Source organism: Podarcis cretensis (genome assembly GCF_951804945.1).
Source record: "Podarcis cretensis genome assembly, chromosome: 15".
Taxonomy (NCBI): domain Eukaryota; kingdom Metazoa; phylum Chordata; class Lepidosauria; order Squamata; family Lacertidae; genus Podarcis; species Podarcis cretensis.
The window spans coordinates 35,780,089-35,805,804 of record NC_137185.1 but is presented as its reverse complement, the minus strand read 5'-3'; the positions used below and the strand labels follow the sequence as shown (position 1 = coordinate 35,805,804).

Sequence of the window (25,716 nt, the reverse complement as noted above, 5' to 3'; positions counted from 1 at the left end):
GAGTGAGCTATTCAGGAGAGTCCTACACAGAACCCTAAAACTGATACATAATCATGCTGCTTTTCTACTTTTTGGTTCTGGGAGCTGGGCCTTTAACTCTTTTATTTCCTGCTTCATTTTAATTTTAAATATGTGGTGAAATGTGGTGACAATGTATTTTTGCAATACTTTTTTTGTCTTTAACATCCAAAAAAATGTGTGAATGTGGGTCTAAAATTCTTATTGATTCCTCCCCTGGATTTAATTACCAATTTTAACGGCAAGTATATTACCTGTGTTTACACCCTCCGTGCCTTTTACGGTAACCTTTTTTGTTCTTGCTTACCTGTTCATCATTTTAATTGCCGCTTTTTTTTTTGTTCATACAAACCTCCTTCATGCTTATTTTGTGCTGCTTTCTTGTCCCTCCTCTCCTTCACCAAAACCTGGTTCCTGTGCTGCGGCTGTCTGCATTGAACGCCTCTTCCCACTCCTTTTTTGCCTTCTCCTACCCATGAAAATTCTGCAGGGTTTTATGGCCTGGACGAATCGGACCTCGACAAGGTTTTTCACTTGCCCACTACCACTTTCATTGGAGGAAAAGAATCTGCTCTCCCTCTTCGGGAAATCATCCGCCGTTTAGAGGTAAGAGACCTGCACAGGATGTAGGAGCCTTGGAGAGTCAGCACTGTTTGGATGTTGTCACTTTTCTTCCCTCCCTACCCCAGTGTATACATAACAAGTCATGGCTTTAGAATTGTGTCGTTCCTCTGTTCTTTTCATAAGCTATAAAAGCACTGCTCCCCACCAAGCCATGCTGAATTCAGCACACAATCTTCACTCCCTCTTCTACATGCCGAGGTGGGTAAAAAATTAGCTAGAGATCAGCTCCCCAACTCACTGTGCATAGAGTTCGCAAGGTGGAGTGATGTCCAAACAGCGCTCTAATAAGAAACAAAGCAATTTATCCCAAATAATTTCCCTCTGCGATAGTTACGGTTGGTCGGTCTGCTTTTTAACATGGTGCTAACTGTTGGGATGCAGCCAAGGAATCGGGGGCAATTGACAGGCCCCCAGCCGGCCCAAGCCCACCAGCCAGTGTGCCAGGCGATCTCCAGTCCTTGGATCAGCATGAAACTGCGACCCTAGCTTCAGAAGCTGGGCACGCACACTCAGCAGCGTAAAATGCTGTGCAACAGAAGTGGCATGGAGAGGCTGTGTTGAGCATATTTACAAGCTCTTTATTCAGCATACATCAGGACAAAATGAAAACATGTCTTCTCCCCTTCATGTCCAAAGCAAGCAGCTAAAAGTGAAAGCTATACACAAATGGAAGTTCCCAGCAAGCTGTGCTGGGGTGTAAACAGGCATGTGACACACAACAGTCATGCCTGTCCCTTAAGGTGGAACGGAATATTCTAACAGTGACATTGTAGTCCAGAAGCTAATCTTCACACTGGGCAGAAGATTCCCACGTTGCAGGGAGTTGGACTAGATGACTCTCGTGATCCCTTCCAACTCTACAACTCTATGATTCCATGCCAGAAAAAGTATCCCATTACACACTTGTGTGACAAAATAAACACTGGCACCTTATTTCCCAAGTGACATCACACCTACATTTCCAGTTGGTATTAACTTTGTGTTGGAAAGAGAGCCACTGTGGGGTAATGATTAGATTATTGGACAAGGTCATGGAAGACCAAGGTTCAAATCCCTGCTCAGCCATGAAGCTCACTGATTGATGTTGGGCCAGTCACAGTCTTGGCCTTAGCGACCTCATACGGTTGGTTGCTTTTGAGGCGGGTAGGAATAGAGAGGGGAAGTACCATTATGCCACATTGAACTCCTTGGAAGAGAGGTGAGATATAAATGAAATAATTAAACAAACAAACCTACTGTTTGAATCTTCTGCCTTAACACCGGTTCTGATCTGTACTACTCCCTAGTGGCAGCTGGTAAACGTGAGTTCTCAAAACAATTTTTTTCCTTTGCAATGTCCAAAAGCAGTACTACTATCATTAGAAGCAATAATAGAATCCTAGAATTGTAGAGTCAGAAGGGACCCAGAGGACCATCTGGTTCAACCCCCTGCAAAGCAGAAATGCTGCCATTGGCCATTACGAGTGAAGAAGCGAGTGTTTGCATGAAGGATGGCAAGCTGGTCCTGTAGGCAATTTGCGGTGGACCCCTTCATAGGTGGTGAAATAGCTGCCTGTGGTGTTTCCGTTGCCAATGTTCTGCTTCTGGAAATTGCAAAATTCAGCGGGAGCTGCCTCTTGTTGGAATATTGTGGAAGCCCATGTACAACTTTACATGCTGATACCATTCTACACTGTAGTCTGAAATGTAAAGTACATTTTTAAAGTCTGTATGAATTCTCCTTAGAGATGTTAGCATTGTGTGTGAGGATTTGGGCAGATAAGACACTGTGAGAAATAACCTGTCCCCAGAGAAACTATATTAGGGTAATATACTGCAGAGGGATAAGGTATTTGACTCTGGTGCTCTGGCAGCTTCAAAAAGGCAGTGAAATAGAAGATAAAATGTGGTTATCCAATGGAAAAAATGTGAGAACACCAATCCTTCTGGATGTTGCAATTACAAAAACTACTGTGCTCTGTAAACTATCAACATATCATACAGATATGATATGTTGGGCTGCATCAATAGGAGTATTGCATCTAGATCAAGGGAAGTAATAGTGCCACTGTATTCTGCTCTGGTCAGACCTCACCTGGAGTACTGTGTCCAGTTCTGGGCACCACAGTTCAAGAAGGACACTGACAAACTAGAACGTGTCCAGAGGAGGGCAACCAAAATGGTCAAAGGCCTGGAAGTGATGCCTTATGAAGAACGGCTAAGGGAGCTGGGCATGTTTAGCCTGGAGAAGAGGAAGTTAAGGGGTGATATGATAGCCATGTTCAAATATATAAAAGGATGTCACATAGAGGAGGGAGAAAGGTTGTTTACTGCTGCTCCAGAGAAGCGGACACGGAGCAATGGTTCCAAACTACAAGAAAGAAGATTCCACCTAAACATTAGGAAGAACTTCCTGACAGTAAGAGCTGTTCAACAGTGGGATTTGCTGCCAAGGAGTGTGGTGGAGTCTCCTTCTTTGGAGGTCTTTAAGCAGAGGCTTGACAACCATATGTCAGGAATGCTCTGATGGTGTTTCCTGCTTGGCAGGGGGTTGGACTCGATGGCCCTTGTGGTCTCTTCCAACTCTATGATTCTATATGAAAGCTTAAAATTTTAATGGTCATTCTTGATGGAAGAGCATTTCTTACTCCTGTTCTCTGGCAGTCTTACAGATTTTTTTTTTCCTTATCAGTGTGGGTGCCTCTTGCTCAGCACAGCAAACGAACAGCTGCTGCTGACTCTTGAAAGGGGAAGAGATGGGAAGGAGAAGAAAAACCTCAAGGACAGGAGTACTCCTTTCCTGTCTCTGTCTTCTGTAACTGTGTTGTGCAGAATAAAGGCAACCACTCAGCTTTCTCACCCTTCGTGGCTTTTCTTGTCCACCTTAACTTCTCAAAATGTATCTCCTTTTATTCTGGGTTTCAGAGTTATCTTTCCACTCAGTAAGCAGGTTATAATTTACATACTTCATAAGGCAACACCACTTCCTAGTGAAGAAAATGCAACCTTGGTGTCCTCTGCCTACATTAGTTCTGTGTCATGACTATGCCTAAAAATAATTTCCAAGAAGGCTGTGCAAAGGTCAGTCTTGCCAACACTTGCCAGACATTCCTTTAACCTTCTGCTTGCATCTCCTGCCAGTTCCCTTCATTGGTATTAAAATTTGAACATAACCAATTCAAAAAGTAGCTAGTACAGTCACTTATGTTATGTCTTACCTTTCTGTTGTTTTTTAAAAAATAATTTTTATTAACCGACCAATCAAATCAAATCACATCACATAAATTCCGAATTACAAAGCCGAATTTTAAATTTTTGTTGAGGGGACCCATATTTCAAGTTTCGAAGGGGGATTCCGATCATCTTCTTGCTACTGCGTTCATATCCAAATCAGTCCAAATAAAGTTCATAATTCTATCCAGTCTTATCTTGCTGTTTCCACATCTCATCTTATTCGTACATTTTTTCTTTTTCTTTATGATCTCTCCTGATAATCTCCTTAAGCAGATAAACACCAATTATATCCTGTGTGGATTTTTCCGTTCGACCAATCCTCATATCATGATGGTTTCCATATATCATCACTTTCATAAATAACATTGCTCTTTCCATCATTAATCTCAGGATCTGTCGTTTTTGAGTCCCACTGAGGAGTCTCACCCACAGTATAAAAACAGCTCTTTTCCTCCTCCCAGACTCCAGTCCTCCGACAGAGCTTACCAATATGGCGACGGTATTTTTAACTGCGTCATTCCAGAGCTCTTAAACTTTCCACGCTCTTCTTAAAACATGCTTTGGTTAGAAAAATTATCTCCACACAGACGTAAATCCACAGCTTAAGTCATTAAAGCGGCATTTCTGACTTATGAGGGGGGGAGTCTTCTTTTATCACATAGAGGAAAGAAAGAAAGTTTTTTTTCCCTCCCCCATCAGTCCCTTTGCCATACCGAGTCTTAGCTGTCTTCTCATGATTGATTCTTGTTCCTCCGACTCTTCTTGTTTATCAGAGAACTCTTCAGTTAGCAGTCTTTACTCCCCCTCCTTCCTTGAAATATGTGCATTCGCTTCTTCCTAATTGTTCCTTTTGAAGTTCTTGCAGCTAGCGGCGCGGATCAGAGACGGCGTCCAGGAGCGCCAGGATCCACAGGGGGGCATTCTGCCTAGTGCCCCCATCTCCTCAAATTCAAGGGTGGTATAGGGCACAGCAGGCACGGGCAGCCTCCCCCCCCCCAATCCTGGGGGGGGGTAGGGAGGCTAATTACTCCCATCACAGCCTCCTAATTACCCCCTGTGGGTCGGAGAGATGTTATTGTCAGCCATCTTCCGTTGCGCCCCTAGTGGCCCCTCCATGTCTTACCTTTATGAGTTTCAAACATCTACCTTCAGGGAGCATTTTAGCACTTCATTTGTGCATTGCAAAGGATTCTGGGGCACATTTTAAGGTGCATAGGTTACTGGCCAGGCCTCTTTAGTCTTTCTGTTGCTGCATGTGAATGTAAACTACATTCCCCTGCAGCTACACATTTCAAAGACAGATTATTAGTGGTAATCAAGCTGTTGTTTTCAAGGAAGCTTGTCTGCCATTATTAATCATCTTATTGAGGAGCCCTTGATAAGTTTCCAAGTCTTTAAAAATACTAGCTTATTTGAAGACCTTAGATGTTCAACTTCTGTTTTTCCAGTCCCAGATTTGAATGAAACTGCACAGTCTTTATGTGCCTGATTCAGGAAAGTATATCTCATTCAAATTATGAGACTGGCAAGTTCCAGAGCCGGTGGGGTGCAGTATAAGATTTGGATTGTCAAGACCTCAGCTCAGATCTTAAGTCATCTATGAAGCATCACTGGACAGTCTTCTGCCGCTCCCTTGGTTTAATGTACCTTACTGAATGGTTATGATGGTAAAATGGAATTACCCATTATGCACTGCCCCAAGTTCTTTAGAAGAAAAGAAGGATAAATAAATAAAACATAATTATTTGATGATATATAGTTGGTAAAAAAGTACTTCTTTAATCTGTGCTGTGAGATGGTCAGCTCTCTTGCTTTATTTTGTGTTGATCCTTTTTTGTGTTTAATAGATGGCCTATTGCCAACACATTGGTGTAGAGTTCATGTTCATTAATGATCTGGAGCAGTGCCAATGGATAAGGCAGAAATTTGAAACTCCTGGTGTCATGCAGTTCACTAACGAGGAGAAGCGTACCCTGCTGGCTAGACTAGTCCGGTCAACCAGGTACTTGCATTTCTTTAAGTTCCCTGAATTGTAGGTTTTTGTTTTGGGGTTGTTGTTGTTGTTTTTTGTCTGTGTGTGTGTGTGTGTCGAGTCTCTTAGACCCCTCAGGATTCAAGCTTCATGGCAGTGGACAAGCGGCCTACAGGCATAGATTCACAGCACAGAAGGACCAAATGGTTCAAGAGTTGATTAACATTCTCAACAAAAATAGATGCACACATATGGTTCTAACCCAGTGTTTTTCACTTGGGGTGCCTTGAATGATGGTCAGGGGTGCCGTGGGTCAACACTGGCCTCTATCCCTCTTTCCTTTCCTCCTTCCTCTGATGCCCTCTTGCATCTCTGCCTCCCCAAGGCTTGCACAGCTGTTTGTTGCAGCAGCCCTGGCTACAAGCTCCCCAGGTGAATGGTGCCTCTGGGGCTGGTCAGGGGGTGTGCTGGTTTCCAGGAGCTGAGGCGGCAAGCAAGTGGGTAAGCAGGCAAGTGGGTGAGGGAGCCCAGCCAGCCAGTCTGCCATCCCTTGCTGTTGGGAATGGACAGACAAGTCCCAGGGGCAGTGTGAGGAGACACCACTCATTGGGGCAGGGGGTGGGGCAGCTCAGAGACCAGTGACAGCGGCTGCCCAGAGGACTCCCAAGGAGAGGAGGGGAGAGGATTTATCATCTCCTCCAATGCAATTTAAGTGAGGTTTTTGTTTTTTAAGCTAAGCTTTCTCTCTGGCAGGTAAATGTTCCTTGACTCTATTTTTCCAAGCTGCAGTCAGGAGTGGTGTTATCCTCTCCATCTTACCACAGTTATACAGGATGTATTTTTTTGTGCTAACGGCACTGAATGTAGGCCATCATTAGTATGAAGGGAATTAGTATGAAGGCCATGAAGGGAAAAGTCTGCTCTTCATTTAGGAAAGACCTTGCGTGTTGGCTCTTCTCACTTTTCTCTGCTTACTCACATCTTTGACCTAGTTTTACATTGAGAATAATTGTATCTAACCTCAGATCACACATGTTTTGGACCACCCTGAGATCTACAGGTATAGGGCAGTATACAAATTTAATAAATAATAGTAATGTGTATGTATGCCATAATCTAGTTGCATGACTTCTTCTGCTATCTCTCTAGAGATGACTTGCAAAACTATTCTCCTGAATCTTTATCATTTCCCCTTCATCTTCCCGCCCCCCTGCCACCTCCTGTTTCTGAGTGACACAACAAGGGATTTGAGAGATCTGGAAAGATATGACCATGATTTAGCACTGGGTTTTAACTCTTCCCTTTCTTTTGAATAATGCAACTCATTATGTTGCTATTTCCTCTACAGCTCTTGAGTAATTTTTATTATGCCTGTAAGTTTAATGCAATTGAAGCTCTTCAGCCATTAACTACTACCGATGTTCCAACTCCTGTTTGTGTCCACATCCACAGTCCTTTAGACCGAGGAGGAGGAGGGTGTTATAGGAAGGTTCTCCACATGCATTTTTCACCTCTGTTGTCTCTGATGTCCAGCTTGTGAGGGAAAACAGTGGGAAGGGTTAACTGCCAGAACATCCCATGCAGAGCCTGTGGGTCATGGTGCAGAGATAAATTTCTTTCAGAATCACTTCCTTCTTGGAGCTTTTGAGTCATTCTAGTTGGTTGTGTGGCAATTCTTGTCGGACAAATGACGTATATCTTCTGTTTTCCAGATTTGAAGAGTTCCTGCATAGGAAATGGTCATCTGAGAAGCGATTTGGTTTGGAAGGCTGCGAAGTGCTGATCCCCGCCTTAAAGACAATAATTGACAAGTCTAGCCAGAAAGGAGTGGATTATGTCATCATGGGGATGCCTCATAGGTAACTTCATCCTTACAGAAAGCTGATTATCGGAGGAGAGTTCTAAGAGTGCTGAAGAAACACTGGCTAGCAAGTTGTTCTTTAATTTGAGAGGCCTGAACTGATACCTCATCTCTGCCATGGCCTTATTTAATTTTATTTATATATTGGACAAGTCTTTTCTCAGCTCGGTGTCCCACTTTTAAAATGACTGGTATTTTTTTTAAATAGCTTTTATTTTGCTTAAACAGGTACATATAAATATAAACAACCAAAAATCACAAAGGAAAATTTCTTAATAGTAATGAAAAAAAACTACAAAAACTACAAAAAATATCAAAGTACATGACACAGAACATAAGCAACTATGGGAAATATAAAAGGAAAGGAAAGGAAAGGAAAAAAGAAAAAAGAAAAAGGAAGATGAGCCAAAGCAGGAAAGCTCATCAATTGTACACTTCCGTCAAGCTCACAACAGATCATTATTCTTATCAATTAACTCTATCTGCATTCCAAAGGAATCCCTCATCTTGGTATCAGGGAGCATTTCTCTATGCGGTATCATTCTAAACATAGCCAGATCTTTCTTGCTGAGCCCTTGTCCCCTAAATAATTATTCAAACATTCCCATTCTTCTTTCACCAACTTTTTAGGTTTATCTCTTATTGCATCTGTCAGCTTTGCGAGCTCCAAGTACTCGCACAATTTGACTACCATTCCTCTTTAGTGGGTATATTTTTATCTTTCCAGTGTTTTGCCACTATAACCCTTGCTGCTGATGTTGTATACATAAATAGACTAGTTTTGTTTTTGGGAATAATATCTGAAACCATTCCTAGTAAAAATTCTTCCGGTTTCTTGCTAAATGTAGTTTTTATCAATCTCTTTATCTCTTCATAAATCATATTCCAAAATCTTTGTATCTCTAGACAGGACCACCACATATGGTAGTATGTTGCTATCTGTTCCTTACATCGCCAGCACTTGTTATTGTTTGATTTATTTATTTTTGCAAGTTTTACAGGGGTCAGGTACCACCTATAGTACATTTTCATAAGATTTTCCCTTATAAGGAAACAAGCCGTGAATTTTATATTTTTAGTCCATAATTCGTTCCAAATATTGGGTTTGATCGTATGTCCCAGGTCCCTCTCCCATTTTACTGTAATTTCTTTTATACCTTCCTCCTTTCTTTGCCAATTCAAAAGTAGTTTGTACATTTTAGAAAGTGTCTTTTGATTATTATATAAAATATCCTTCTCCAGATAGGATATTTTTTTGTCAAATCCTTTGGTTCTTTTATCCTTTTCAAGGGCAGCTTTTAATTGATAATACTCCAGCCAGGGTATTCCCTTCTGTTTCAATTCACTTAGGTCCTTTATTTTCGGATCACTACTTGTTTCCTCTACTAAATCCTTATATGTTAGCCAATCGCTGTTCATATTCATCCTGTGAACCGACATAGATTCCATTGGTGACAGCCACCATGGTGTTTTGGTTACTACTGATTTTTTACTCCTCTCCCATACTTCATATAATGCCCTTCTCACAATATGATTTAAAAATCCTTTGTGGGATTTAACCTTGTCATAGCCTATGTAGCCATGCCACCCGTACACAATATCCCATCCCTCTGGATCTAGGACTTCTGTGTTTTTAATTAATATCCAGTCCTTAATCCATGTCCAGCACGCTGCCTCAAAGTACAGTTTAAGGTCAGGGACCGCGAAGCCTCCTTTTTCCTTCAACTCTGTTAGTAGCTTAAATTTTATGTGTGGTTTTTTCCCTTGCCAAATAAACTTGGCAAGGTCTTTCTGCCAATCCTTAAAACACTTTACGCCTCTAATTGTAGGTATTGTTTGGAACATAAAAATCATCTTTGGCAATACCATCATTTTAACTGTGGATATTCTCCCCCACAGGGACAAATTCAATTTTCCCCAAGTCTCTAATTCTTTTTTTATTTCCTTCCACTTTTTCTCATAATTGTCCTTATATAGGTTTATATTCTTATTGGTGATCCAAACCCCCAAATAATTTACCTTATTGGCTACCTTTAAACCTGTTGTATTTTCCAGTTCCTCTTGTTCCAACTTACGTAAATTTTTCGTTAATAGTTTGGATTTTCCTTTATTCAGTTTGAACCCCGAGACCTTCCCAAATTCTTCCAATTGTGCAAGCGTTTTTTGGATACTTTCCACTGGATTTTCAGTGGTTACAATTACATCATCGGCAAAGGCTTTAATTTTGTAGTATCGAGTTCCTAGGTTAATTCCTCTTATATTTTTATCCTTTCCTATTACTATTAAAAGTGGTTCGAAGGTGGCAGTAAAATGAAGTGGGGAGAGAGGACACCCCTGTCTTGTCCCCCTTTCGATGCTGAACTCTTCGGTGATCTCGTTATTTATTAGCAATTTTGCTTTTTGGTTATCATATATCGCCCTAATTCCATTAATTATTTTCTCCCCTATGTCCAGACCTTTGAAAGTTTCCAATAGGAAATTCCATGATACTCTATCAAAAGCTTTTTCTGCATCAACCAATAACATGGCCATCTTTTTACTTGGTTTCATTTCCACATATTCCAATAGATCAATTATTATTCTTGTATTGTCTTTTATATGTCTATCCGGTAAGAAGCCCGCCTGGTCTCTGCTGATTATTTTGTTTAGAGTCTTTTTTAATCTATTAGCCATCACCCCAGCATAGATTTTATAGTCTGTGTTCAACAGGAAGATTGGTCTATAATTTTTCATGTCTGTCAACTCCACTCCCTGTTTTGGGACTAGAGTGATCAGTGCTTCTTTCAATGATTGTGGTATATCTTTCTCTCCCAGTATATTATTCATTATTCTTTGTAATATAGGGAGGATTACTTCTTCCAGGTTCTTATAGTACATTAATGTGATTCCGTCAAGACCTGGCAATTTGCCACTCTTCATTTTTTTTATTACATGTGCTATTTCATCTATTTCTATATTGGAGTTTAGGGCCTCAACTTCTTCTTTTTCTGAGTGCGCTGTTCTGGAAGGCCTCCATGACTGGTATTTTTATATCTGACAGACATGTTGTGAAGACAAACACGGAACTTGTGAAGTGCAGTGCAGTCCTCAGCCATGAAACTCACTGGGTGGCCTAGGGCTGATCATCACCTCACAGGGTTGTTGTGAAGATGGAACAGGGAGGGATAGAAGCTTGTGTGCCACTTTGAGGTCCCTGTAGGAAAAATGAGATATGACTTTAACAATGAATGAATGAATGAATAAAAGTGTCACATGAACTGTAACTAGTAGTGGTAGATGTTTATATAAATAAGAAATGTTACAATCTTTTTTTTTTTTACTTTAAGGGAAGGTGTGTCAGAATGAGTCAAAAAATCTTGTTTACAAGACAAGTCTGCACAACTTCTTGCTAAATGTGGTTTTGGTTTTCCAGAGGGCGTCTTAATGTGCTTGCCAATGTTATCAGGAAGGAGTTGGAGCAGATATTCTGCCAATTTGATTCTAAGCTGGAAGCTGCGGATGAGGTGAGTTACTCCTTAATTTGTGTTTGAATTGTCTCCTCCTACTTCACTCCACGGCGAGATAATGATTAGTTAGCTTTGAAAGCAGAAGCAACAGCACTGTACCTGTTTTCCCCTCCAAACATCCTCTTTTAGGATGGATCTAGACACATAAAAAAGTGTTACAGGAAAACGCGTTCTAAATCTCGTAATGGAAAATCACATTGCCGAAGGACCAAACTTTTCAGCGCCATCTGGTGTTGCATGTTTATAACAGAGTTATAACGATATAATCGCTGGAATGTAGCTGACTCCTCTGAGTCATGTGGGATTTTAAAAGCTTGCCTCCCAGTATTTTTGTCACTTATTCAGTGAGGCCAGCTTGGCTACTAAGCTGAACATCTTTTCTACAGTGTTGAAGTTATATGCAACTTTTTTACACAGCACAAAATGTCATTTCCGTTGTGACTGAATGTCATTAGTGAATTTTTCAGTTCTCTGAACCTGGCCTTTCATAGAACTTGAGCTTCCAGAGTAGATAATACAGGTTATGATCCCGTAGTACTACTGCTGCCTTGTTCTGAGCAGTGGTGGCTTTATTAAAATGAGCCTTGTGAGATACCAAGCACTTCTCAGATAACCTAGGATAATACCGAATGTAACCATGGTACATGATTATTGATTCCAAGCAGCCACTCATACAGGTATCTGCATATAAGGTAATAGTGCTGAGATCTCATTCTGGATAGATTCCTTCTTGATAGTTGCAAAAGCTCATCAATTTGAACAGAGGTGAAGAAAGAAAGAAAAATAGTCTCTAAGCATTAGGAAGAACTTCCTGACAGTAAGAGCTGTTCGACAGTGGAATTTGCTGTCAAGGAGTGTGGTGGAGTCTCCTTCTTTGGAGGTCTTTAAGCAGAGGCTTGACAACCATATGTCAGGAGTGCTCTGATGGTGTTTCCTGCTTGGCAGGGGGTTGGACTCGATGGCCCTTGTGGTCTCTTCCAGCTCTATGATTCTATGATTCTATCAGCACCACTCATTCCCTGTTCTGTGTTTGTGTTCTGGCCGTCTCTATGATAGCTCTGAATGAGCACTCCATGCGCCTTGAACTTCCAGTTCACTCCCTCCTAAAGAACTCAAACCACAAACATTTTGCAACCAAACATGAGGCTCTGAAAACTGACAGCACCAAAGGCCCAGGCTACTTAATCTGTTTTACACTCTCTCTCCTCAGGGCTCAGGGGATGTAAAGTATCATTTGGGAATGTACCATCGGAGGATTAATCGTGTCACTGACCGAACCATCACCCTTTCACTGGTTGCAAATCCATCTCACTTGGAGGCTTCTAATCCTGTAGTTCAGGGCAAGACAAAGGCAGAACAGTTTTATTGTGGGGACACCGAAGGGAAGAAAGTAAGTTGGTCCTTTTCAGTTGTACGTGTATGGGTGGACAAAATGGAAAAACTTTGATTTGGTGGCCAAATAGTTACAGCTATCAAACACTGCTTATTGTACCTGCTTCCTTCTCTAGCCAGTTATGTCTCCTCAAAGAGCATCACTACAGTCTGCATTCAGTTCTGGGCACTTACTGCTTCAAGATTATTGACAGGCCTTTTGTTTGTGTTTTGGTTCTCAAAGGTGATGTCTATTCTTTTGCATGGAGATGCTGCCTTTGCTGGGCAAGGTATAGTTTATGAGACTTTCCACTTGAGTGACCTGCCTTCCTATACCACACATGGGACTGTTCATGTGGTAGTGAACAACCAGGTAAAATATGGATTTCATTATAATGTCAGCTTCCCTAACTCTTTTTTCCACTTTAAAATCTACCAAGAAGAGACAGAGTGATCTTGTGAACTTGATTGTGTGCATTTATAGTAGAAGCTGGGTGATGCTGTTATGTACTGAAACGGAATCAGATTTCTCTTCCTTCCAAAATATATGGGAAAACATATTGAAAGGCCATGCCTGCTTCACGGATTGCTGCTGGCTGAGCTATATAACAGTTCACAACCAAAGCACTGGCTTTTCATAATTGAGCTAATTCATTGAGAAAATGGTTTGGCTCATCTTCTTATTCATGCTAGCTTTCCTGGATCTTGGCAGAACTGAGTGTAGAAGACTTTCTGGGCTCCTGACAGTCTTGTTGAAATGCATCTACTTTTGTCTCACCTGTGGAAACTCTTTGAAAACTAAAACTCTTCAAAAAGAGACTAGTTGGTTTTTCTCTTGTTCTTTTCCTCAAATTTGTCAAATGAACGTTTGAAATTGAAGTCCAGATATAGCTAAGCTTTTCTGTTAAGCAGCAAGAATTCACTGCTTCTTTCTTTACCATTAACCTTAAAATAAAAGCAGCTAAATTATTTCACAGTTGAGATTATATAAAAATTGAAGCAAATACATCAGTACTTCAGCCTTGCCTAATGAAGACCATTTTTTCAATGGTTAGACAAGAGAACTAGGAGTGACTTAAATAAGAATGAACTAGATTTCATCTTGGACTTCCTAAGGTATCTTAATGCTGATGATTCCAAAACATGCTAGTTGATAGGGTCTAATAATAATAATAATAATAATAATAATAATAATAAATTTTATTTATATCCCGCCCTCCCCAGCCGAAGCCAGGCTCAGGGCGGCTAACAAGAATCAAATAATCAAACAATCAAATAATCCAACATTCTAAAAACATTTCATTATAAAAATTAATTAAAATCAAATTAATGGCAATCGTTAAGCAAAATTCTGTGCAGGTTGCCAGAGGAGGGAGTCAGGCTGCGCCCTGACCAAAGGCCTGGTGGAACAACTCTGTCTTGCAGGCCCTGCAGAAAGATGATCTTGTTCCACTGTTAAAGAGGAAGGTCATCTCTGACCAGTTTGGTTTTGGGGGGGAGGGCAGCCTTTTCTGAATAGAGACACATAGGAATTCAACCGTTAGCAGTCATGAGAAAAACAAAGTCAAATAAAACATAAACTCTTACATCCAGCATCTTAGTGTTTTCTTATTTACCCTGCGCTTTGTCGCGCTTGGAATTCCTTTCTTCCCTGCTTCGGCTTTTACAAATTAACGTCCACTCTTACAGATTCTTATTTACACTCCATCCACATCACAAGATTTAAGTTAACCCTGCTACAGTTTTTAAGCTTCTACAATTATTCCGTATATACACAACAAATTTACTCCACTCCTCTTCAAACTTTGTTACTTTTTGGTATCTATTCTTATTAGTCATTTTTGCCAACTCAGCATATTCAAACATTTTCATCTGCCACTCCAGATCCCCCCCCTCCCCCCAGTTTCTCAGTGTTCTGCCAGACCATTACAGATTTGCTTGAAGTAGCCTTCATTGTACACAAAGAAAACAAATGCTGATTACAACTTTTTGAAGGAGGGGGTGGCGCCCAAGAATGAAAAAAAACCCATGGTGTGCAAATATTTGTTCTATTTTATTTATATGCCACTTTTCACTCACAGGAGTCAAAAAGCGGCTTACATACAATAAATAATATAGTAGAACATCACAGTTGCAACAAATTATATAAAACAGTTGACAAATCAACAGTAAAAAAAACCCCACCTATAAAGAAGTCTTCACAATTACTTAAACTGCTTCTATTATCTTCTGCAGATTGGATTCACTACTGACCCTCGAATGGCTCGTTCTTCTCCATACCCAACAGATGTGGCCCGGGTGGTTAATGCACCCATTTTTCATGTCAATGCTGATGACCCAGAGGCTGTGGTGTATGTATGCAATGTGGCAGCTGAATGGCGGAGTACTTTCCACAAAGATGTAGTGGTGGATCTGGTAAGTGCTGCCTCCTATTTTGGGGGACACCTGTGTGATCTGCGGGTATGATAATATGTTTGAGAAGAAACATAAATATATTGTAGTAAACATGCTAAAACTTAAACCCATAAGCCTTTGTTTGTGTGATTAACATTTCCCTTTTTCATTCAAGTAAGCCGATATTTAGATTACACTGAAACTTGCTAAAATGTCATGACAATTTAGTCCCTCTGAAATTTTCTTTGCATCAGATATCTCCAAATAGTTAATAATTGGTGCTTGGAACTTTCTTTAGTTTTCGAAGATGGAGCATATAACGAGGTTTCTGTTTTTTCTCTCCAAATGTGCTAGGTATGCTACAGGCGCAATGGGCACAATGAAATGGATGAGCCAATGTTCACCCAACCATTGATGTACAAGCAGATCCGAAAGCAGAAGCCGGTGCTACAGAAATATGCTGAGACTCTAGTTTCACAAGGAGTGGTAAATCAGCCAGAGTATGAGGTACACTCATCTATGTCTTCACAATCAATCTGGAGCTACTGACCCATTTTAACCTCTTAGAGATGTTGTATAATCTTATTTTAATGACTAAGCGGAAGGAAGATGAACTGAGGTCAAGGAAGTGCAAACTAAAATTTACTTTAGCATATATGGCAAGATCATCTGTCACCGTCTCAAGCTGAATACAGAAGATTGTAACAGCGTTTTCAAAAAAGAACTAGGAAAAGAATTTAGTATAAATGAAATATAAAGAAGTTGAAGAAGCATTCTGATAAACGGGGAGGATGAAGCTCTGAACAAAATATCAGAGAGGTTTAAGTATGATGCGTGGTTACGCTTCAGAACAACAAAACTCTTTTAAAAATGCTGGTTCCATCTTGCTAATGCTATTGCCATTTCTTGGCCCAGAATTTCTCCTCCGCTCTAGTCCTATAAATATTACACTAAAGCTTAGAACAGTTTTCTATCATCAGTCTAAAACCACGTTTATTGTGTCATGTCTAACAGTTAACTGTCGTGGAGAGGAGTTTAAGAGCCTGTTGTCATTCTGTAACTAATCAAAACAATACAGAGTGACGCATATTTAAGATAAGTTTAGTAATTATATTTCTTCATGTTGCCAGGTGATAGGCTTCCCTTTATTTGCAGACTAAAAATACAAGTTGGTGACTCAAATGGTGGTAAACAAGGGGAATGGAAAAAAACAACACTATCCACAGACCCACCAATATACCAGAAGGGGAGTTAGGATTTAATAGAAGCATACATACCCCTGCATGATTAGAGGGCCAGGATTGAAATACCCAGTGGTGTACATCATCCAGCCACAATCTCCCCACCCCATCTAGCACTATTTAAGCTGTTATGAGTTCTGCACTCTTGGCAGATTCTGATGGGGTTAATTTGGATTGGAGCAAATAGTTTTCACTCTCACCCCACATGACACCTTTAAGATGCAAGCGGGGCAGATCTGAAGATACCTGAAGATCTTGCAGATGGGGTAGAAACATTAGATAATTCCATAACTCACTCCCAACCCAAAAGTATGCCCTACTTGTAGCAGATCGTGTGATTTTCTTTCAGCCTGCCACCCCATGCACAGATAACTTGTGTCCGTTCACCACCCTCATGCCACCTGAGTTCCATGGCAGCATATGGGCAATGTCTTCCAACTTCAGGGCCATTTTCCTTTTTAAAAAAGAGGTGTCTCCTGGGTATACTTTCTCCCCCAGCTGTGTTATTTTCTGTGTTACCTTTTTATGACCATATTGATTGTACAGTAGTAGGACGATGCCCTTTTGTATTGGAAGGAAATATAGTAAATAAGTCAACATCAGTCAACTGATGAGCAGCTTGAAATTCTATATCACATGGTTTTGCTGCTATTGTTTTCTGGTGGTCTTCCTTTTGTTCACTAGTTTTCATGCATTGGCATTTTCCTATAAAGGAAAAGCAGTATCTTAATATTTTTTAAGAATAAAATGAATAAATAATAATGGAATAGAATGCAGATATAATAGAATGCTTCCTGAACTCTCTTTACTTAGAATGAACTGATGCCAATTTTTCAGTTTAGGTTCACCCTTCTAACTCTTACATTGTGTTGGTTATGCATTTCAGGAGGAAATTTCCAAGTATGATAAGATCTGTGAAGAGGCCCTTGCCAGGTCCAAGGATGAGAAAATCCTTCACATCAAGCACTGGCTAGATTCTCCATGGCCTGGTAGGCGATGGCTGCTTCCTAATACCTTTTGTTAAAAGGTAGTTCTGCTGCCAGGGGATTACACATGCAGCTCCTGGCACAAAAAAGAGAGATACTTTCCCCACCCTCCGAGTACTGAAATTGCATATAAAAACTGTAGGAAGATGTGAGCATTACACACTTAGTAAACAAAATGCACAGACAGTAAAGAGAGGGGCACTTTATGAGCAAGTTTTGTCCTTTTTGCAGATGCTCTGGCAAGGAATATTTTGTTCAGTCTTTAGCTCAGGATGGTTTCTTTGCCAAGTTTCTTCTTCTCAAAAGGAGAAAGGCAATGAAAGGGCCACTTTTACATAGTTTAGTGTTTCAGAAACTAGATCTTCCTCCAGTATTCTATGAATGGGAGGCTCATCGTATTAAATGTGCTCTCCTTTACTTCCCCAGGTTTCTTCACTCTGGATGGCCAGCCCAGAAGCATGACTTGCCCTTCCACTGGCCTGAATGAAGAAGATTTGGCCCATATAGGAAAGGTGGCCAGCTCAGTGCCTGTTGAAAACTTCACAATTCATGGTGGTATGACTTTCCACATTGATAGCCATTAATTCCTCAGGGTTCATCTTTAATGTAGTGAAGGCTGCATGAGAAAAGGCAACACTGGGCTTCTTTTTAATAATAACCCTTACCATTCCATTGCACTTTAGTTGGTATGGTGGACTCTTAGGTACACGGTGAGGCAATCAGTGTGGGAATGCTGTGGATAAACAACCTACTCATGAAGGGGTTTCAGTGAAGTGATGTTCTTGTATGGAGACTCACATATAATCTGAGCACTAGGGAGAGGGGGACACTGTGGCATTTGTGCTCTTGCCCAGCACATACTGAGCATGCCTCACAGTGGGCTAAGTACTAGTCATGTCTGCAGGGGTCCGTGAGGACCATATGCTTACAACATCCTTTGCAAATTTCTTCAGTCACTTTCAGATAGATGTTCAGCAACTGATGAACATTCATCGATTTCTGTTCTTCGTTTGCTTTGAACGTTTAGGAATTCTCCATATATAATATGTCCCTGTCCACTATAGATTTGCTTTAGTGGAAGGAGATCTTGCTTCAGAACAGAACCCTTCAACTTGGCTCCTTCACTGCTTTTTCTTTTGCACCTTTATATTATGTTTTTCATGTTTTCACCCCATGTTCTCTGGAGCAGCAGTATTTCAAGGTATTTTGGGTGCTGAGTTTAAGCACGAATGTGAACAGTGCCGTCGTAGAGTCATCCGTAGAGTTAAGACTGTACTCTGGAGTCAATCATTGTAGTTTCTTCAAGGCAGGCTGAAAACTTTTTCTTCTCTCTCTCTCTCTCTGCAGGTTTGAGCAGAATTCTAAAAACACGTGGAGAATTGGTTAATAATAGAACTGTAGACTGGGCATTAGCAGAGTACATGGCATTCGGCTCTCTCCTTAAAGAGGGAATCCACATCCGACTGAGCGGGCAGGATGTTGAGAGAGGGACATTCAGGTAAAGTGCCCAGCTGAAAAAACAATGCATTCCTAAGGGGTTACATTACATCTCAGAGTGTCATTGTACCTAGCAGCAGGTCACAATAATGAATTTGGTCTAAAGCTTTTCCAGCTGCAAATGAAACACCTTGACCCAGAGCAATGTAAATCTATTAAAGCTGTATAGTTAGGTGTACCTAACTCCGTGTTAGGATTGGACTGCATGTGTGCTTGCTTTAATGCCTCACCTGGTCACTCTAACCAGTTAAATTGCAGAGCTTTCTTTTTTTCCTCTTCAGCCACCGACACCATGTCTTGCATGATCAAAATGTTGACAAGAGGACCTGTATTCCCATGAACCATCTGTGGCCAAACCAAGCTCCATATACAGTCTGCAATAGCTCCCTCTCGGAGTATGGAGTGCTAGGTAAGTACATCTCATGGCTCCTTACAGAAATCGAGGGTAAGTTGATTTGGTACTGTTTGAGTCTCCCACTCATAAGGTTCCAGAAAAGCATATTGTTTTTAATCTGTGTCATTGCAGGATTTGAGCTGGGCTTTGCTATGGCCAGCCCCAACGCTTTAGTGGTGTGGGAAGCCCAGTTTGGTGACTTCCATAATACAGCTCAGTGTATTATTGATCAATTCATCTGCTCTGGACAGGCCAAATGGGTGAGACAAAATGGCATCGTACTGCTGCTGCCCCATGGCATGGAGGGCATGGTAAGAAAACATTATTGTTCCTAAACAGTCTTTTGCCTGTCTTAGATTTAGATTTTAGATAGACGTGGCCCACGCAATGGCCTCATAGAAAAGGCTCCTCTGAGAATAGGAAGGCAATAGACCAGGAATCCCCAACCTGCAGCCCTCCAGATGTTTTGGCCTGCAACTCCCATGATCCCTAGCTAACAGGACCAGTGGTCAGGGATGATGGGAATTGAAATCCAAAACATCTGGAGGGCTGAAGGTTGGGGGTGCCTACAGTAGACCCTGATAAGTATGTTGCAGGTTATGGAACAATTTAGCATAGCCTCTTCCATTGTAAGTTTATGCATGGCTAAAGATGAAGTATTAGTAGTAATAGAGCCTGGTGTTCTGAATGCCATCATAAAGTCTGAATCAGATAGTAAGCCAAAGCCTTTGGCTGCTATATTCCTTTTGCAAAACAATGAAATTGGGACACAATCAGAACCGTAGGATAAAATTACGGAACAAAGGCTTATTCCCCCAACCTTAATATTGGCTGCTTCTGGTGCCTGAACTGCTTCAGTCAATATACAGTTTAGCCAGTAAAGTTTTAATCCAAATCCTTGAAAGTCCTTGTGTTTTTGCAGGGCCCTGAGCACTCTTCCGCCAGACCAGAGAGGTTTCTGCAGATGTGCAACGATGATCCAGATGTCTTTCCGGTGAGTTAAGTCTGTGAGAGTACTTCCTGCTCCTTCCTTTTGTGCTTAAGCACACTCTAGTCCCTATTTCTTGAGAGTATCAAGAAGTGGTTCTGGAAAGGACTTCTTAATGTAACATGTGAAATGGCGGCCTTGTGTGTCTTGGTCCTCAGCCAAGAATGAGGTTATGTCCTTGAAGCCTCTATGAGTCTCTGTGCTGTGTTACTCCTACCTGGGTATTAAAATTCATACTTGATCCTCCACTAGCAATCAAAGTATGTGATAGAAGAGTATATTGTACAACTGATTTTATTATAGCCATGTTTTGGCTGTTTGACTATTTTTTTATGCCTGCAGCATTTCCCAGCCATTAACTATGGCTCTTGTATTTTTTTCCTCCTGAAGAAACTAGATGACTTTGATGTGCGCCAGCTGTACGACTGCAATTGGATTGTAGTGAACTGCTCCACACCAGCAAACTTTTTCCATGTTGTGCGGAGGCAGATTCTTCTCCCCTTTCGGAAGCCGGTCAGTATGTAGAATGACTTCCTCACTTCAGAAGGAACATGAGCTTTCTCCTCCCCCCAAGTCCAGCACACAAGTGGGATGATGAAATTACTTGGGAACCTGTAGAGCCTTTTTGTTCCCCTGGCATTCTATCTTATCATTGCATCAAGGAAAGACAAAAGCCTTGCAGTATGAGAGAGCTGGAACCACTAGCCTGGAACCAGAAATAAGTTAGAAGTGGTCTGGCAAGCCAACCAATCCTTGATGAATTCTGATTATCCAGAAAGTGATTTTCCTTAGTATTTTTATGGCACCCAATTCCATGGGAGCTCTGTTTCTGATTTATTAAATGAATGCCTTTGGACAAAGTGTATTATTTTTGTTCTCCTTCAAACTGCATAACTTTGCCGCTCTTCAGTGATAAGTATTTGTGCAGCTCCTGCCCATTCATTACTTAGAAAGTAAGTAGAAAGAGTCATTGCTGATGGAAAAAGGCTAGTTTGGGTCAAATCCAGCTGTCATGCCAGTAGAGTGAAGCTTCAGAGCCTTGCTGGATCAGACCAAAGATGGATCTATTTTATTTTTCATAAAACTGCATAAAAACCTTCTGTTTCCTGAGCTGTCCCAAGTGTTTTGCCATCCCCAATAGTTGATCTGCATGATCCAGTATGTTTCAGGATATCCTGCAGTATCACAGTGAGTGCAAATTTGACACAGTTGTGCTCACTCACAAGACATTGACACCGACATTTTTTGCAATAGTGCAAGGAACAATGAATACTCAAAACACAATACCACTTCATTGGCACGCACAAAACTAATACTAAGGGGGCAATTAAACCTTCAGTCAAATCAGCCTTCTGTGTATCCCATTTGTGTTGCTGTTCTCTGGGCCAGCAGTGGGGGATCTGGTGCCACTCCCATCGTCCCTGCCCATGTTGGTTGGGGCTTTATGGGAATTCAGAGTCTAGCAATGTCTGGAGGTTCACAGATTCTTCCTTAAGTCATTCTGTGTGTATGATGCAGTTCATTAAGGCAAAACAATTATGACTCAATAAGGCAGAATTACAAACTTGAAAACTGACATTTTCCTGGTAATTATCATCATCTTGGTGTGTGTTAGACATGTCTGGATAGACAGTGCTTTCCTAGTAGACTTTGGGTCACATTGTTACTGCTTCAAAACATCTGTGTTTTACTGACTTCAGATTATTGGGCTTTTTTACTCCTGAAGGTAAGTATAATAATTCAGTACTTAATTCAGGAAGTGTTTCCATCCCATACTGGCTATAACTCTGGAATCTTTTCTTTCCTGTCTTAGCTGATAGTCTTCACTCCAAAGTCCCTGTTGCGTCACCCTGAAGCTCGTTCCAGCTTTGACGACATGTTGCCAGGTACGGCCGGCTTGGGACTGGGTTCAGGGAGGAATTTCTTCCCTTGTATTCCACTGCCAGGCAGAAGATAATGTGACTTGGTAGTCAGGTGAGGAAACCGTAGCCTTGACTTGGGAACAGCTGTGCCCTGCAGAAAAACCTGATCCATTTTTTTTGTGTGGCCACGAAAAGCACGTTTGCTGACTAGGTTTTAGCTGGATACCTGCTCCCACACTTCCCATCTCCTGTTCTCTTCATCTGGTAGGTAGAAATATAGCCAGACAGAGCAGATTCTTAGAAAGATTGATTTGGGAGACCACTGTAGGCAGTTGCTTAATCTCATTTCTAATTCAGCTTGCTAGGAGAATACAGGAGAACTTCACATTCAGCACTTTAAATACTGCAGCAGTGATCCACATTAATAGTTCAATAGCACAGTTCTCTGGTTTATGCCCTGCATTATGCCCTGAGAGTGTCAAGACCCAGTCAAAGGGGCCTCTAACTCAGTCTTTAAATTTGGCATTCTCCAGGTTGCCAGTGCAGAGTAGCAGTTGCCTCCTGGCAATCAGGATTAGCAAAATAAAACACAGTGCTGCATCGGTTCGTTTGACTTTTTTCCCTAGAGGGTCATAATACCCCACAATGATGTTGATCTTTCTCGAGTCTTCTGCATGCTCAGGGACAGATATCATTTTATTTATTAAATTTGCATACTACCCTTCATCCGTAGATCTCAGGGCAGTTCACAGCATAATAATACAAGATCAAAATACATAATAAAAACAAAACAATAAATCGCCATAAATAAAATCATGCCCTTGAAGCCAGTATATAGTTATTGCTTGCCTCAGACCTGGGAACTTTGGAACTCAGGTCTAAGGGAACCAACCTGCTGGCTTTGCTGCTGCTGTGGTACGCAGCCTGTTTGCAAGGCAGTGCCTTGCCTTGCTTCTGACTTGCTTCAAGTCCCTGTGAAGAGAACCATGCATAAGAACCAGTTCTCCACTGCTGTTTAACTCTAAAATAGGAACTCAAAAGTTCAAGATGGGGCGCTTGGAACCAAAATTTCCTTAAGCAGCATTGGCATAGCTCTCTTGGTTCTACAAGGGATGTGGGTGGTGCTGTGGGTTAAACCACAGAGCCTAGGACTTGTCGATCAGAAGGTCAGCGGTTTGAATCCCCGCGACAGGGTGAGCTCCCATTGCTCAGCCTCTGCTCCTGCCAACCTAGCAGTTCGGAAGCACGTCAAAGTGCAAGTAGATAAATAGGTACCGCTCCAGAGGAAAGGTAGGCAGTGTTTCCATGCGCTGCTCTGGTTCGCCAGAATCGGCTTAGTCATGCCAATAAAGCGAGATAAGCGCCGCAACCCCAGAGTCAGCCACAACTGGACCTAATGGTCAGGGGTCCCTTTACCTTGGTTCTACATTAATCATATTTATTTGGCTCAGTTTTGTCCATGTGTCTAAATAAAAGTTCTGTGTCTGACAGGGCTAATTGTTAACTGATCTGTAACTAACCCTAAGCTTGTTCAACTGAAACAGCATTTCCTTTTCCTGTTTACCCCTGCCTCCTTTCTTCTGTTTTCCCTGTGTTGAACTTTCAGATTGTAAGCTCCCTAGAGCCAGGGACCTATCCTCTTGTGGTCTGTAAAGCACCAGACTTGCTGATGGGACTATATAAATAAGATTGTTTTTTTAAAAAAACACTTCTCCTTTGCAGGGACTCATTTCCAGCGTGTCATCCCAGAAAACGGTCCTGCTGCGCAGAATCCAGAGGGGGTGAAGCGAGTTCTCTTCTGCACTGGTAAAATCTACTATGAGCTCACCCGAGAGCGCAAGACTCAGGAGATGGAAGCAGACGTGGCGATCACAAGGGTGGAGCAGGTAGGGGGGTGTAGGAATTATTTCTGTTGCTTAAAATTGTCAATGTGAGTCTGTAGTGTGACCTTCTGAGGTCTGAAATGAAGTATTTTAGATTCTTTAAACTGAAAGGCATTTTAGGAGAAGGTATGGGCTGAATTTTAAATTGATACTCCCAGACCTCTTGGCTTGATAGCCTAGTCTAACCTTCCAAGCACTGCTCTGGAGGCAGTAAAACCCCTCCAGGGGACACATTTTAGTACTTCAGTTGAGCCCTACAGACTAAAGTTCTGAAGTGGAGCATTTATTGTTCAAGCATGCTGCAGACATATAACAAGGAACTCATTCTAGAAACAGACTCTTAATGGTGTTGAGCAGCAATTTGCAGAATACTTAAGAGATTCAGGTCAGCTGAGTTTCCTATAGTGGACATCTCCATTAAGCCCTGGAGGTTTGTTCCTCCCCACCTGATCTATGAACAAGGGCCGAGGTAAATATTCTTGCAATCTGCCTTTACTTTCAGGGAAAAGTGGTTTGTGCCCATGTCATACAATTGTAGCTACATTTGGATTTGGCCTCAAGAGTGGCCTCAAACTTCAAATAGTATAATGTTGCTGGGATTAAGAAGTATATTTCTGGACTCCAAAAGCTTTTTACTAAAAGAAAAAGGCTGCATGCACCCTGTTTCTTACTGCATGGAACTAACAAACGAAGACTGCTGTTTTTCCCACCACAATTTGTTGCTGGGTGGCCACAGTCCTTGTGAACTATAAACTTTCTGTTGTTTGTAGCTGTCGCCATTCCCATTTGATCTCCTGCTGAAGGAATTCCATAAATACCCAAATGCAGACCTTGTTTGGTGTCAAGAAGAGCACAAAAACCAAGGATACTATGATTACGTGAAGCCCAGACTCCGCACAACCATCGACCGGGCAAAGCCAGTGTGGTAAGGACCACCTTCTGACAGTCAGGTGCCAGATCAGTGGGTGGAGACCACACCTCAGATATTTGCTCTGGAGGTAGATACAGCAGTGGCGGTCATTCCTTCCACTCACTCTTCTTGGACGGTAGGGGAGTGGAACGAAACGTCATACTGAGCTAGCGAGTGACAGAGTGTCAGTTGCAAAATGACTATTGAAAGAGAGACAGAGGGAATGAGATGTGACAAAAAATTATTTATTCAATTTGTACACTCATCTTCTTTCGGAGATTGCAGGATGGTTTGCAAAATAAAATTGGAAAATGAGAACACAAAACATGTAACGGAAACAGACAAGCAAGTAAACCAATAAACCCATATAAAAGATTACAAACTGTTAAAGGCCAAAGTGCTGGTTATAATAGAGGAATGTTTGTTTACCTTTTTTAAAAAAACAATTATTAATCTATCCCACTTTCCAAGGCAGCTTACAAGTAACATAAATTTGCATATTTTGAGAACACAAACACATTAACATATTAAAAAATCACCAAGATCCTTCCCACAGAACAGAGTAGTAGTTGGTGATAGATCGCCTTGCAGCTGGAGCAGGCTGGGAAAGAGTATGTAAAAGAGGATAGGAAAATTAGGACAGTTGTTTTAAGTTAGGAAATTGGTATACCGTGACCATCTGTTTTGTTTGTTATGGCACTTAAATGAATGTTTTAACTGTCTCTGCTCTGGTGTGGGTGGGTTCCAAGGTAAACGTCTCTCCCTCCACATGCCTGGTGTGGATGCTCTAAAGTAAGAACACAGAAAGAGCAGCAAGTATTTTAAGGGAGGTCTGGACTCAACCATCTGGGAACAGGCCTTGTTTAGGGAACCCTGGGAATGTCACAGCACTGAGCTCCATATGTGGGCTTACATAACTGGACATAGTGCTGGGAACTGAAGGATATTGCCCCAGTTTCTGGTTGTGGGGTACTCGAGCTGCACTGGGCACATAAA

The 25,716-nt window shown here is 41.5% G+C and overlaps 1 protein-coding gene and 1 long non-coding RNA gene across 5 annotated transcripts in view; one reads left to right on the top strand and one right to left on the bottom strand.

The window, feature by feature from the left end:
* Positions 1-25,716, bottom strand: part of LOC307204041 — an 88,159-nt gene that overhangs the window by 46,449 nt on the left and 15,994 nt on the right. The gene's annotated exons all lie outside the window — the stretch shown is intronic.
* Positions 1-25,716, top strand: part of OGDH (oxoglutarate dehydrogenase) — a 61,201-nt gene that overhangs the window by 31,750 nt on the left and 3,735 nt on the right. For all 4 annotated transcript variants that reach the window (XM_079954945.1, XM_079954943.1, XM_079954946.1 and 1 more), the window contains 18 exons: positions 509-624; positions 5,703-5,857; positions 7,540-7,686; positions 11,101-11,191; positions 12,405-12,584; positions 12,810-12,938; positions 14,801-14,980; positions 15,314-15,466; positions 17,087-17,189; positions 17,613-17,741; positions 18,534-18,684; positions 18,965-19,092; positions 19,210-19,388; positions 20,000-20,071; positions 20,456-20,578; positions 21,879-21,951; positions 23,650-23,813; positions 24,581-24,735. In XM_079954945.1, coding sequence (XP_079811071.1) covers positions 509-624; positions 5,703-5,857; positions 7,540-7,686; positions 11,101-11,191; positions 12,405-12,584; positions 12,810-12,938; positions 14,801-14,980; positions 15,314-15,466; positions 17,087-17,189; positions 17,613-17,741; positions 18,534-18,684; positions 18,965-19,092; positions 19,210-19,388; positions 20,000-20,071; positions 20,456-20,578; positions 21,879-21,951; positions 23,650-23,813; positions 24,581-24,735 — 2,428 coding nt within the window. The remainder of the gene's footprint in view (positions 1-508; positions 625-5,702; positions 5,858-7,539; positions 7,687-11,100; positions 11,192-12,404; positions 12,585-12,809; positions 12,939-14,800; positions 14,981-15,313; positions 15,467-17,086; positions 17,190-17,612; positions 17,742-18,533; positions 18,685-18,964; positions 19,093-19,209; positions 19,389-19,999; positions 20,072-20,455; positions 20,579-21,878; positions 21,952-23,649; positions 23,814-24,580; positions 24,736-25,716) is intronic.